Source organism: Heterodontus francisci, chromosome 34 (assembly GCF_036365525.1).
Source record: "Heterodontus francisci isolate sHetFra1 chromosome 34, sHetFra1.hap1, whole genome shotgun sequence".
In the NCBI taxonomy this organism is placed as follows: Eukaryota; Metazoa; Chordata; class Chondrichthyes; order Heterodontiformes; family Heterodontidae; genus Heterodontus; species Heterodontus francisci.
In genome coordinates this window covers 23,394,488-23,409,899 of record NC_090404.1, presented here as the reverse complement: position 1 = coordinate 23,409,899, position 15,412 = coordinate 23,394,488, and the positions used below count along the sequence as shown (strand labels likewise).

The 15,412-nt window shown below is 41.8% G+C and overlaps 1 protein-coding gene across 1 annotated transcript; it reads left to right on the top strand.

The window, feature by feature from the left end:
• Nucleotides 1-4,423: 4,423 nt before the first annotated feature.
• LOC137348731 (probable G-protein coupled receptor 139) lies at nucleotides 4,424-8,059 on the top strand. The gene is made up of 2 exons (XM_068013984.1): nucleotides 4,424-4,493; nucleotides 7,149-8,059. The coding sequence occupies exons 1-2, from the start codon at nucleotides 4,424-4,426 to the stop codon at nucleotides 8,057-8,059; spliced, it is 981 nt and encodes a 326-aa protein (XP_067870085.1).
• Nucleotides 8,060-15,412: the final 7,353 nt, after the last annotated feature.

Sequence of the window (15,412 nt, the reverse complement as noted above, 5' to 3'; positions counted from 1 at the left end):
ATCCCTGACCTCACTACTCTCAACATCCTGTACACTGGAACTACAATTTAGGTTCCCATCCCCCTGCTGAATTAGTTTAAACCCCCCCGAAGAGCACTAGCAAATCTCCACCCCAGGATATTGGTACCCCTCTGGTTCAGGTGAAGACCATCCTGTTTGTAGAGGTCCCACCTACCCCAGAAAGAGCCCCAGTTATCCAGGAAACCAAAACCCTCCCTCCTGCACCATCCCTGCAGCCACGTGTTCAACTCCTCTCTCTCCCTATTCCTCGTTTCGCTATCACGTGGCACGGGCAACAACCCAGAGATAACAACTCTGTTTGTTCTCGCTCTAAGCTTCCACCCTAGCTCCCTGAATTTCTGTCTTAAATCCCCATCTCTCTTCCTACCTATGTCGTTGGTGCCTATGTGGACCACGACTTGGGGCTGCTCCCCCTCCCCCTTAAGGATCCCAAAAACACGATCCGAGACATCACGAACCCTGGCACCTGGGAGGCAACATACCAACCGTGAGTCTCTCTCGTTCCCACAGAACCTCCTATCTGTTCCCCTAACTATGGAGTCCCCAATGACTAATGCTCTGCTCCTCTTCCCCTTTCCCTTCTGAGCAACAGGGACAGACTCTGTGCCAGATACCTGTACCCCATTGCTTACCCCTGGTAAGTCATCCCCCGCAACAGTATCCAAAACAGTATACCTGTTGTTGAGGGAAACAGCCACAGGGGATCCCTGCACTGCCTGCTGGTTCCCTATCCTTCCCCTGACGGTAACCCATCTACCTACTTCTTTTACCTGAGGTGTGACCACCTCCCCATAACTCCTCTCAATAACCCCCTCTGCCTCCCGAATGATCCGAAGTTCATCCAGCTCCAGCTCTAGTTCCCTAACGCGGTTCTCGAGGAGCTGGAGTTGGGTGCACTTCCCGCAGATGCAGTCAGCAGGGACATTCTTGGCGACCCTTACCTCCCACATTCTGCAGGAGGAACATACAACTGCCTTAACTTCCATTCTCACTATTCTAAATTCCCAACAAATCCAGCAGTCCCCTGGTCCTCCGAAAACAAAAGGGAATTAACTTCTAAACTTCCACTGAAATTGACTTCCCAGCTGTTAGCTCGCTCTCGCACCTCCGCTACAGTCAAGCTGCAGTCACCAAAACTAAAAGATAGACCCTGGTAGTCCTCAATATTCACTTCTGATGCCTGAAATTATATAGCATCAGATAAAACAAGGGAAGAATAGATAAGGAATACCAATGGATGTATTAGCATTTTTCAGACAGCTTTCGATGAGGTCCCACACAAGTGTTAGTCAATGAAATGAGAACACCTGAGATTGGGGGTAATATACTGGCATGGATTGAGAATTGATTAACGGACAGAAAGCAGAGAATAGGAATAAGTAGGTTATTCTCAGGGCGACTGGCTGTGACTAGTGGGGTACTGCAAGGATCAGTGCTTGGGACACAGCAATTCACAACTATATCAATGATTTGGATGTTGGGACCAAATGACACAATACAAGATGGGAATATGAGAAAGATGCAAAGAGGCTTCAAAATAGGCTTCCTATTCTTCTTGAATGTTATATATTGAGGACCCAATCCTGCAGCCATGCCTCCGTAATGACTATCAGATCATATTTATTTAATTGAATGTATGTTATCAGTTCGTCTACTTTGTTATGAATGCTACGTGTATTCAGATACACAGCCTTTAGTTTTGTCTTTCTTTTACATTTATAACATCTCGTCTTGACTGTTGGTGTGTTCTTAGTTTTTTCAGTCTGTCCCTTCCTGCCATTCTCTGACTTTTATTTCCCATATTACTATTCTGTTCTCCGGCCTTGACTCGACCCCTTGATTCATTACATCTACCCAAGCTTGATCCCTCTCCCCCCTTGTGTATTTTTAAACTCTCTATACTATACCAATTATACGGTTTGCTAAAAGACTGGTCCCACCATGGTTCAGGTGCAGACCGTCCCAAAGGTACAGCCCCCACTTTCCCCAGTGCTTAAAAATCCATGCTGACTATCCCTGATTCATTCGTGCCTTTGTAAGTGAGAGATTATCCTGTCCCTCAGAATTGATTCCAATAATTTACGCACCACCGAGGTCAGACTTACCGGCCTATAATTAATTGGCCCATCCCTCGTATCCTTTTTAAACAATGGTACAACGTTTGCAGACCTCCAATCGTCTGGTACCTTGCCTGTGTCCAATGAGGATTTGAAGATGATTCTCAGCACATCCACTATTTCCTCCCTAGCTTCCTTTAACCATCTGGGATGCAATCCATCCAGTCAAGGAGATTTATCCACTATCAAGGATGTTAGACGCTCTTGTACTTCCTCTTTCATTATGCTTACCACATCTTATATTTGACACTCCTTCTCTTCAACCAAAATGTCTGCATCAACCCTCTCCTTTGTGAAGACAGAGACAAAAAAACTTTTATAACACTGCCCACATCTTCTGCATCCATGCATTAGTTCCCTTGTACACCTTTGATAGGCCCTATGCTTTCGTTAGTTATCCTCTTGCTTTTAATACACTGATAAAACATCTTCGGGTTTTCCTTGATTTTACCTGCCAATAATTTTTCATGTCCTCTTGGCTTTTCTAATTTCCTTATTTACTTCAGCCCTGCACTGTCTATACTCCTCTGGACTTTCTAAAGCATTAAGGTTTTTGTTGTCGTCATAAGCTTTCTTTTTCTGCTTTAACTTACCTTGTAAGCTTCTAGATGACCAAGGGTCTCTAGATTTGGCAGTACCACCGTTTATCTTCGTGGGGACATGTTTACATTGTGCCTGAAGTATCTAGCTTTTGAATGCCTCCCACTGGTTTGCCACTGATTTTCCTTCAAGTAGCTGCATCCAGTCCACTTTTGCCAGGTCGCCTCTCAGTTTCATAAAATTTGACTTCACCAATTTACAACTTTTACTCCTGTTTTATCATTGTCCTTTTCCATGATTATGCTAAAACTACCTGCCCACTATCTCCAAAATGTTTACTTCATCCACTTGCTCAGCTTCATTACCGAAGAATAAATCTAGAATTGCACGACCTCGCGTTAGGGTTGTTACGTGCTGGCTAAAAAAGGTTTGCTTGAATGCAGTTCAAGAATTTTGTGCCCTCTGTGCCCTTCGCATTGTTTGTATCCCAGTTGATATTGGAGAAATCCCGAATTATTATTGCCCTATAGCTTTTTGCAATTTGAACAAAGGTTTTCAATGTGAACAAAGGAGAGCTACGACAGCCTAATGTTTTTCAGCAGATGTATTGCAGGAATATATGTAACAGGTCGATGATAACAGTATCCTACCACGGTAGCTGACAGAATAAAACAAAAGTTACTTCATAAAAATCTGAAATTGAAAGCAAGTAATGGTGCCATGAAACTATCATCGATAGTTGTAAATGCCCATCTGGTTCACTACTGTTCTTTAGTGAACGAAACCTGCTGTCTTTACCTGGTCTGGCCTACACATGACTCCAGACCCGCAGCAAGTTTTGGTTGACTCTTAACTGCCTTCTACAATGTGATTGAGGAGTAGACCAGTGTCATGCTTACGAGAACTGCGATGATAAGAAACAGGACTAAAAATGGAGCTTTCGTTTAAACAGTGAACAATATGCTCCAAAATGGCCGCTAAAGGTCAAAGACCTGGCCTTTGTACACTCAAACTGTTTGAAGGGACAAAGTAATGTTTTCAGAGTTACGAAGTGTCAATTGTACCCATCCTAGACTCATCATGAAACATTCCAAATTGAATGGATTCTTCTAAAACAAAGAAGGTGTGAAATAGCCACATCCTAGGCCAGTGTGGGTCACCCCAGTGAAGGAAATCCCTGCCTCTCAGCAGAGGCGAGATGCAACAAACTTTTACCTTTTAAAAAATAGGCCTCGAGAGAGAGTGAGAGAGACACACAGAAAGAAGTATCACCAGACAGTTTTCTTTTGTTTGTACAATTTAAAGATGCCAAGATAGAGCCAGATTATTTTAAAGAGGCCAAGCTGGAGCCAGAAAAAATAAAGGAGCTACGATAAAAACCAGAAAAGTATGAAGAAAAACACCAGAGAAATGGTTGGCTGAAACCTTCTTTAAAGATTTAAACAGGGGAAAAAGTTCCCAAACAGACAAGCCAAGAGTGAGGGGGTTACTTCACCTAGTTGAAATCCCACAGAGGAGTGCACTGGATGCTGGATTCACATTAGAGCCATGTCAGTGCCCTTGATAAACAATTCATTCCATCAAAACATAGAGACTGACATCAGCTTCACTCTTGTGTTTGTTTCATTTAGTGTAATGACTGTAAAAGATAAAACTATCAAATTATCTCCCTGGAGCCTGACATCAAGTATAAATGTGACAATCTTTCAGTGTAGTGAAGAACACGCTCAGAGATTGTAATAGAAATGCATGGATCACCAAAAGGTCTGGTGTTCGCCATTTACTATCCTGGGCTTGCAGCTGTCGGGGTTCCAGGTAAAGTATTGCAGTTAGTTATTAATTATGGGAATGGTTGTTTACTGTGTTACTGCTTCCATTGACCAGTATTGCTTCTCTATGTTACTGATGTTCTTTCTCCCTTAAACAGGACAATTTCTCCTTCTTAACTGGTGTAAATTCTTCCTTTTTACAGAATCATTTTTTTCCATGTCATAAGTAATAATCCTCAATTTTAATGACATAAATTCTTCCCTTTATTTACATAATTTCTTATCATTAATGGCGCAATTTTTCTCCTTTAACAGTGTCATGTACCCCCTTTACCGGAATAGTTTCTTCACATTACCAGTATAATTTCTCTCCTTTAATGGTATACTACATTTCCTTGACCAGTACTATTTCATCCCTTTAATTTTATAATTTTTCCCATTTACTGCTACCATCTCACCATGTAAATGTAGTTGCATTATGCTGTTGACACTGTTACTGTGGGTGATTTTATTTATTCGTGAATGGGAGGTGGGCATCACTGGCTAGGCCAGCATTTTTTGCCTATTCCTAATTACCCTTGAGAAGGTGGTGATGAGATGCCTTTTTGAAGCGCTGCAGTCCTTGGGGTGGGGTGCACCAACAGTGCAATGAGGAAGGGAGTTCCAGGATTTTCACCCAGTGACAAAGAAGGAATGGCGATAAAGTTCAAGTCAGGATGGTGTGTGTCTTGATGGGTAACTTGTAGGTGGTGGTGCTCCCATGTATCTGCTGCCCTTGTCCTTCTAGGTGGTAGAGGTCGTAGATTTGGAAGGTGCTATCGAAAGAACCTTGGTGAGTTGCTGCAGTGGACCTTGTAGTTGGTACACACTGCTGCCACTGTGCGATGGGAGTGAATGTTGAAGGTGGTGGATGGGGTGCCAATAAAGCGGGCTGCTTTATCCTGGATGGTGTCGAGCTCCTTGAGTGCTGTTGGAGCTATACCTCAGCCAGGCAAGTGGAGAGTATTCTGTTACACTCCTGACTTGTGTCTTGTAAATGGTAGACAGGCTTTGGGGAGTTGGGAGGTGAGTTAATCATTGCAGAATTCCTAGCCTCTGACCTGTTCTTGTAGCCACGGTATTTATATGGTTACTCCTGTTCAGTTTCTTGTCAATGGTAAACTCCAAGATGTTGATAGTGGGGGATTCATCTATGGCAATGCCATTGAACATCAAGGGGAGATCTCTTTTTTGAGATGGTCATTGCCTGGCACATGTATGGCTTTAATGTTACTTTCCACTTAGCAGCCAAACCGTGATGTTGTCCAGGTTTTGCTGTATCTGGACACAGACTGCTCCAGTATCTGAGCAGTTGTGAATGGAGCAGAACATTGTGCAATCATCAGCAAACATCCCCACTTCTAAACTTATGCTAGAGGGACGATCACATTATTACCTTATTATCAATGTGTAAATGTAGGTCGATTGTATTATTGATGCTGTTACTGTGGGTGAATTATCATACTGTTACCACAGAGCAAATTCAGGTCTATTGTGTTATCGACACTGCTACTGCGGGTGAATTATCATGCCGTTACCTTGGTGTAAATGTAGTTCTGTTGTGTCATTGACTTTAACAGTGACAGAATAATTCCCACAAATATTTCATTGATTTTGAGTATTGAATCATTGAATAATTGCTGACTGACTTTATGAACGAATTTATTGAAAGGACAGAAATGTGAGCAATGGAACAGCAGTCATTTTGTCAATGATCAGTGTTGGCCCCAAAAACTCAGAGTACAGTGTTTCTGCTCTCAGTCTCTAAATCTCACTGGTTCAGCCTGGCTCTCCTCTTCTACATTAGCTGCTACTGACAGTTCTCAATGACTGCTGCTGAGTCCGGGGTTTTCCTTCTGCTCCTGCCACCTGGCAATGTTCCAGACTGTTCCTGTCTTCACCGTTTTCTCCACATTGAGTGAGGCCACATACATAGTCACATCTTAGCCACTAAGTTTTGATTTCAAAATCCACTGTAGGATTAAGGTGATAATTTATCTCGGCATCAAAGCACAGTACTGAGGAAGTGTTGCATTACAGGAGGGACCTTTCCCGAATGGAACCTCATCATTTGCCAGTTCTGGTTGTTCGGATCGATACTGAAGATCCCAAGTGACTATCAGGTGAAGAAATCGGAGTGATGACTGCATCCTCATCAACATCCCTTCCGCAAAGTCAGAAAAAGTTGATTGTTCGCTCCTCACTGTTTGACGATCTTTTTGAGTAAATTGACTTTCTAATTTTCCAACAGTGAACAGTTTTATTGCAATTAATCGGATGAGGGATGCTCGGGTCCTCAGCAGAATACCTTTTCTTTCCTATATGTTACTCATGTTATTTTCTTCTCTAATTATATTCCAACGTTGCTTTCAATAGATTTCCAGTCTTCCTGTTCTTCATTGTGTTTCATTGTATTATTTCACATCCAGATGTCATTCGATCGATTTTATTTCTAATCCAGATAATCATTTTAAACACAGAAACAAGAGACCGTAGGGTAAACGATAATTTCCAACTCAGGATGGCATGTCAAAGCTGTAAGTTTCACAAAAAATCCTGTAAAATTGATTTTGCTGGGAATTGGACCTGTAACCTTCCTCTTCTCGCTCACTTTAACATAAACATTCTCCCTATTTCTCTCATCAGTCTCTCTCTGTTACAGCTAACCTGGCAGTGATTGTGATCCTGTCCCGAGGAAGATGCGGTCTCTCCAGATGTATCACTTACTACCTGATGTCCATGGCAGTGACGGATCTCCTGCTGATTATCACTGCTGTGATATTAAACCGGATTGCTGGTATTTATTTTCCATTCAGTCGCCTGTCCATCACACCGATATGCAGCCTCCGTATTGTCCTAATCTATACGGCCTTAGACAGTTCTGTCTGGTTTATGGTCGCTTTCACCTTTGATCGATTTATGGCCATTTGTTGCCAGAAGCTGAAAATAAAATATTGTACCGAGAAAACTGTGGTGCGGGTTGTAGGAATAGTATCTATACTCAGCGGTGTAAAAAATACCTTCTGGTATTTTGCACTTGAACCTTTGTCCATGATTAACAATGTACCTTGGTTCTGCGGCTTAAAATTAATATTTTATAAATCACCTGCATGGGCCGCATTTGATTGGATTCATTGCATTTCAACTCCTTCTCTCCCATGCATTTTAATTTTACTGCTCAATGCTCTGACCGTCAGACACATTATAGCAGCCAACAGAGTCCGCAGGAGACTCCGAGCCCACAGCAATGGAGAGACTCAGAGTGACCCAGAGATGGAGAAGAGGAGAAGATCCATCGTTTTACTCTTTGCCATCTCGGGCAGTTTCATCTTGTTATATTTGTTATATTTTATAACGATCCTCTATGTCCGAATTGCGAATCTCACTTATTTTACTGGTTCTGATTTCAGTGAATCAATATTTATTCTGGAGGAAAGTGGATATATGCTTCAGCTTTTGAGCTGCTGCATCAACCCATTTATTTATGCAGGGACCCAGAGTAAATTCAGAGAAGAGTTAAAGAATGGGGTGAAATATCCACTGACTCTAATTGTTAAATTAGTCAAGCCATGAAAACAATAAAATCCACCATGGATTACGCACTACACTGGCACATTCCCACCAGTCCCGAGTTCCTTGGTGTATCTCCACATTCATATGTTGACAGAGAGTACGACCTCTGATCTGTTATTGGATACCAAATTTTAACTGTTTAGTGAAGGAATCGCAATATCCCTGCTGGGAATGGTTTAGATCTTAAGGTTGGATTGGCTATGAAATGCAAACACATACTATCCCCACACATTGTTCTCCACTGTTAAGCATTACGTCATAACCACACTCCTGTGTCCATAAACATAGCAACAAGAAGTTGCTGAAGGAAAAACATAAAACACCATCTAGCTCACCTTACATTCTTTCCATAGGCCAAATAGGGCAACACCTACAGTGCCATCGAACAAAAGAAAATTAACCAAACAAATTCGTTCCCTTTTTAAAGGGCACAAAAATGAAGAAAATACAAAAAAGAAACTTATAAAATTAAAAGTGGATATTCTTTTTACTATCGGCTATGCACTCCAGTCAATTTGCCTTCGACCATCCTGGCAGCCCCATGGTAATGAAGTTGTTGACTAATCACAACAATTGATCTCTATCAATTAGATGCAATAGACCAAGACATGAGGTGAGGAATACCCCACTGGTAGATAACTTTAGGATCCATGGGACCAATGTCACCTGTTCCGCCCAAGCAATGCTACACTTCCCACATGTCATGTCTCAAATTACTAAGATACTGCTTCCCAAAAATGATAATCTGTGAATGAAATCCATCTAATTTGCATTGTCAGAATCAATATTAACTGCTTTCACCATATAGCTAGCGAGTCTTCTCCATAGAGTCAGCACTCAGCGAAATATTATTTTAGCAGATTGGTTTTAAATTTACCTCCTTTAAGTGCAGCCTATGATCTCTGATTGCACTGTTCTGGACAAGTTGAGGTAACCTTTCGAGTTCAACGCTATCTAGTCCCTTTAGAATCTTAAAAAATGTAAGTATAACGCTTCTCCACTTTTCCAATAAGAACATACTTAATTTAAATAATCGTTAATCAAATTCCACTCTTTTTTTTCCAAAAAGATATTTTATTTATAAAATGTGTAAACAATTACAAAATGACACAACATTACGAAACAATTCAAATTGGACATTTCAGAAAGAGCACAGAGTCTTGAGTTACAGAGCTGCTGCTCAGGGTGAACCTCGACAAAGACCACTGCATATCTTTCCAGATCTGATTTGCACATTCCAGAAGTAGGTGGACGACAGTCTCTTTCCCACCACAGTCACCTCAAGGACAGGGTCTGGAGGTGGTGAGACTTCGGGCGTGCAGGAGGATGTAATGGGCGGCCCATCTCACTGCTAGCCAAGCTATATCTTGGTGCTAGTTTGAACATTCACAATACAATCAAATCATCCCATCAATCATTCTGGTTACTCGCTTCTGTGTTGGTTCAATATCTGCAATTTTCTCTAATGGCCAGACCTATACACCAATGATTTATAAAGTGGCAGGACTATCTCACTATCTTAGATCTATATTGACCTGTTAATACATCCCAATGTCCTATCTGCTGTACACTTTCTTGCAATTGCATCAATTTATTGTAACTCAGAAACCACAGATCTCTTTGATTTTTCCAGTCAAATTAATTTATTTACATTCAAGTAACAGTCCCTTATTGAATTTTTATTTCCATGTGACGTACTTTGCATTTCTCGACATTGAATGACATCTATCGTCTGTCTGCCCAATGTCCAAGTAAGTTAATCCTCCTGTCGCTTATCGTCTTCAGCTTTGCAGTCTACCACTTGCATCAGTTTTGTTTAACCTGCAATGTAGTAGTGTTCTTGTGAATCATAGTTCCAGATCATTTATAAAGATATGAATCAAAAGCAGTCCAAAATACATCTCCCTGGAAGCCACTGGCAACATTTTCCTAGGACGATGACAATCCCTGTATCACCACCCTTTGGGTTCTATGGATCAAACAATTACAAATCCCTTTTAAAACATTTCCATTGATTCCCGTTATATTTCTTTTCAGTCCCATACTTCCAAAGGAAGTGTGTAAAAGGCCTACAGACATCCAAGCATTCTATGACCACTGACTTTTCCCTATCAAGCGCCTCTGTCTCATGCTCAAACAAAACTAGTGAACTACGTTGGCAAAAGCTTCCCCTTCATGACCATATATTGATTATATTTTAAGATTATATTTCTGTCCAGATTGTGCATGATGTAACCTTTTAATAAGTCTTTCCCCAACTTATCCCACAATGGATGTCTAACTCACTGGTCTGTAGTTTCCTTGGTCACTTTTCCAAACTTAAAAAAAAATATATGTGTAGCATCTGCCTTTCTCTAATCCACAGACAGCTCTCCAATATTCAATATTTTCTTCTGGATTTATGCCTAATGTCCTTCTATTTTCCCCTTATTTCCCTATGGATCCTCAGATACATTACATCGGGCCTCTGAGAATGATTCATCTTCAGTTTGCACAGCTCTTTGTCAACCATGCTGGTGGTGATGTGAGTACTGTTACAACGTCCTTCTGAAACACAAGCCAGATCAAATCTAATACCTTTTCCCTCCTTGATAAAAGCTGAGGCAAAACAACACTTTTTTTTTTTGCAGCCTGCTTATCTTCAGTTGTCGCACTGCATGCTTCTTTTTACTATGTCTCTTAATAAAACTAAAAATAAAATTGACCTTCTATCCTCTTGTCGTATTCAAATCCAAATTTGTCATTACCATCTTTGTGCCCTTTTTACACTCCAATGTGGTTTGGATAAGTTGAGTGAGTGGGCAAATGCATGACAGATGGTTATAACGTGGTTAAATGTGAGGTTATCCACTTTAGCTGTAAAAATATAAAGGCAGATTATTACCTGAATGGTGATAGATTGGGAAAGGGGGAGGTGCAACGAGACCTGGGTGTCCTTGTACACCAGTCACTGAAAGCAAGCATTCAGATGCAGCAAGCAATTAAGAAGGTGAATGATATGTTGGCCTTCATTGCAAGAGGATTTGAGTACAGGAGCACGGATGTCTTTCTGCAGTTATACAGGGCTTTGGTGAGACGACATCTGGAATACTGTGTGCAGTTTTGGTCTCCTTATCTGACGAAGGATGTTCTTGCCATGGCGTGAGTGCAAAGAAGATTTACTACGCTGATTCCTGGGATGGCAGGATTGACGTATGGGGAGAGATTAGGGTCGACTAGGCCTATATTCACCAGTGGTTACAAGAATGAGAGGGGATCTCTTAGAAACCTATAAAATTCGAACAGGACTAGACAGGCTAGATGCAGGGAGGATTTTCCCGATGGCTAGGGAGTCTAGAAACAGGGGTCACAGTCTCAGGTTACAGGGTATGCCATTTAGAACCGAGATGAGGAGAAAATTCTTCACTCAGAGGGTGGTGAACCTGTGGAATTCTTTACTGCAGAAGGCAGTGGAGGCCAAGTCATTAAATATATTCAAGAAGGAGATAGATATATTTCTTAATGCCAAACGGACCAAGGGATATGGGGAAAAAGCGGGAACAAGGTACTGAATTAGATGATCAGCCATGATCATTTTTGAATGGCGGAGCAGGCCCGAAGGGCCGAATGGCCTACTCCTGCTCCTACTTTCAATGTTTCTATGTTTATGCCTTTTGGCATTGAATCCATCTACACTCCCTTATTAAGACCACTAGCCTTTTTGATGTATATTTATAATTTTGTTACTTGGGAGCAGAGTGTACAATTTTGCAGATGCACAAAACTTGGAAATGTAATATACTGTGAAGAGGACAGTAGCAGATTTCAGGAGAATTTAAATAGACAGTCGAAAAGAGAAAACACGTGGCAGATGGAATGTAACGCAGAGAAGTGTGAATTTTGGTAAGAAGGATTAGCAGAGACAAGATCATCTAGATGGTACAATTTTAAAGGGGATTTTTGAAAGGAGAGATCTGAGGGTGCATGCACATAAATTTTTGACGGAGGTAGTTGATAAGATTGCTAAAAAAAAAAAATACCAGGACCTGGGCTTGAAAAATAGAGGCATAAATCACGAAAGCAAGAAAGTTATGCTAAGCTTGCATCTATCATGGGTTCAGCCTTTTAAAGGTTGAACCTAACCCATTGCCATTTACTTTATTTGACAATTATCCAGAATATTATAGAGTCCTGGATACGATTGATATCATTAATAATAGCACAATCCAACTTATGCAGTCACAGGTAAACCCTGCTATTGGTATAAAAGACTGAATCCCTTCCCACCCATGGAACAGTTAAATTCCCTCACTCCCTTGTTAATATTCTGGGGTGTGAGAAGATGGGAGGACTGTTTGAATATTTTCCCACACACGGAGAGGTGAATGGCCTCTCTCCACTGTGACTGTGCCGATGAGAGTCCAGATCAGGTGGGTAATTAAATCCCTTCCCACATTCCCCACATTTCCATGGTTTCTCCGTGGTGTGTGTGTCCTTATGTCTTTCCAGGTTGGATGGCTAGTTGGATCCTCGTCCACACACAGAAGACATGTATGGTTTCTCGCCATCATGAATAGTATGGTTTTATTTCAGATTTCCAGCATCTGCAGTGTTTTGCTTTTATGAATAGTGTGGTGCTTATTCAGCCTGTGCAACAGGTTGAATCTCTTTCCACTGTCTGTGTACTGGAACACTCTCAGCATGGTATGTGTCTGTCTTGGTGTTTTTCCAGTCACACTGATGTTTGAATGTTTTGCAAAAGACAGAACAGAAAAGCATTTTCCTCTCTGTTCAGTTCAGTAGTACATTCATGAAGTCCTTGCCTCACCTTCCCCTGGAGGTACTATCATGAAGGAGCACAGGAATGAAAGGAGGCCATTTAGGCCCTCGAGAGTGTTCTACAATCAATTAAATTATGGATGATCTGCATATTAACTCCATTTACACACCTTGCTTTCGTAATCCTTCATACCCTTGTATAACTAAAGGTTAATCAATCTCAATGATCAAAATTTTCAGACCCAACAGCTATGTGGGGAGACAATTTCAGAATTCCACTGACTTTTGTGTGAAGGAATGTTTTCTGAAATCACTCCCGAATGGCTTAGTTTGAATGGTACATTAAGCTCCCTTGTCCTGTACTCCACAACCAGAAAAAAGCATATCTCTATATCTCATAGTCATCGAATCACAGAGTCAAATAATTATTACAGAACAGAAGTAGGCTATTTGGTTAATCGTGTCAATACCAGCCCTCAGTGGAGCAATTCAGACAGTTCCATTCCCCACACTATCCCCATAACCTTGCAGGTTTATTTCCCTCAAGTGCCCATCCAATTCCCTTTGAAATTATTGATTGTCTCTGCTTCCACCACCCTCGTAGGAAGCAGGTACAGCATCATTGCCATTCAGTGCATAAAACGAGTTCTTCCTCGTACTCCACCCCCACCCCCTTCATCTCCTGACAGAAAATACCTTTATAGGATCATTTGCATCCATCTGGGAGGATAAATGGGGTCTTGGTTAAAGGTATCATCTGAAGGACGGGACCTCTGACAGGGCAGCCTACCTTTGAATTACCTGCACTGACCTTTTGAAGTCTTGTTAAAGTCTGTCTTCGAATCAACTTGCACTGGCCTGATCCAAGTCAATTGGGTGCATCCCTTTGTTACCAAACTAGTAGCCCCATAGTACAATTACTCACAATTCCCAGTACAGTATTGTCTGCTCATGGTGATTCACCTCTCGGAGCTCTGTTGGTAGTTTCTGCTTCCCTCATAGAATACCTCAGTCCGAGGGTGAATCTGTTGCGCTGCCAATTTTTGTATATTCCTTCCATGTCACTCTTTCCCAAATGCATTACTTCAAACCTCTCCGGATTCAATTCCATTTACAACTGCTCTGCCCGTCTGTCCATTGATATCTTCCTGCAGTCTTCATCTTTCTCCTTCATTGTCAACCATAAGGCCAAGGCTCCTTCGACAGTGCCTTCCAAACCCGTGGCCTCCACCACCTTGAAGGGCAAGGGCAACAGACGCATGGGAATGACACCACCTACAAGTTCCCCTCCACGGAATGCATCAACCTGACTTGGAACTGCTCTTCCACTGTCACTGGGTCACAAGCCTGAACTCACTCCCTAACAGCACTGTGGGTGTACCTACACCACATGGGCTGCAGCGGTTCAAGAAGGTGGCTCACCAACACCTTCTCAACAGCAACTATTGATGGGCCAGAGAAGCTCACATCCCATGAACGAACACAATAGGGAAAGTCTCAGAACCTAAATGATCCTGGATGGCAATCAGTTATTTGCTAATTTGAGCAGAGGTGAGCCAGAAAATACATGCAATGCAGTTTCCGAATGGATTCCAGCTTTTTGTATTCTTTCATGGATGTGAGCATCACTGACAAAGCCAAAATTTGCTCTCCATCCCTAATTGTTATTGGCAAGTGAGAGGTTTGATAGGCCATTTCAGAGGGTAGTTAAGAGTTAACCACAGGTGGAGATGTGGTAGGAATATGGGATTAGTGTAGGATTAGTATAAATGGGTGGTTGATGGTCGGCACAGACTCGGTGGGCCGAAGGTCCTGTTTCAGTGCTGTATCTCTAAACACATTGCTGTGGATCGGGCTTCAACAACAGCTCAGGATCCCTGCTCCTGAATCCAGCTGCTGTTGGTCCAGGCCTGAGCTGTTTGTGGGAGCTGACCTACTGAACGTGTCACGGAACCATATTTATGTTCTCCTCAGATTAAAACAATGTACCTTTAAGACTTTGTTAAAAATAGGGCACCTTTAAGACAGAGAGAGAAGCTTTTGGATTTCTGAGGCACAGTGTGCCAGCAGCACTTGTTACCTAGGCCACAGAAGGAGAGAGAGAGAGAGAGAGAGAGGTCACATGGTATATTGTATCCACTTAACTGTGTAAAAACAAGTCTGAAACAGTTTTGAGAGACTCACCAGCAAAGCAGGTGACTGAAGAGAAGGGAGGTCTATTTTTCTTGGCAAAAGTTCTACAGGAAGCTACAGGCCGAGTTAATTGCCTAAGGAGGAAGTAACCCTTTGAAGAGACAGTTTGTATTGCTGATGTAAAGTTTCGACTAAGTGCCAGTCGGTTTTAAAATTCAAGTTGTACTATTACTGTGCTCATCGTTGAAAGAACTGTTTGAAGCCTGCTGCAGCCGAAGTGTTTTGAATGCCTATCAACTGAAGGACTGTTTCATCAAATCCGCATGGAGACATCGTGTGGCATTTGATAATTTTTCACATTAGAAGGCCTCACCCATCAGGAACATAACCCACAAAGACATGCTTATTTATTTATTCTTAAGAAACAGCTTTTTTTCAAAACACGCCTATTTCCACCTAAGT

Bases quoted from the DNA above. Each gene is read 5' to 3' on its own strand.
- LOC137348731 (XM_068013984.1), top strand. From the start codon at position 4,424: ATGCATGGATCACCAAAAGGTCTGGTGTTCGCCATTTACTATCCTGGG. The intron at 4,494-7,148 runs GTAAAGTATTGC...TCTCTGTTACAG, and splicing joins TGCAGCTGTCGGGGTTCCAG to CTAACCTGGCAGTGATTGTG.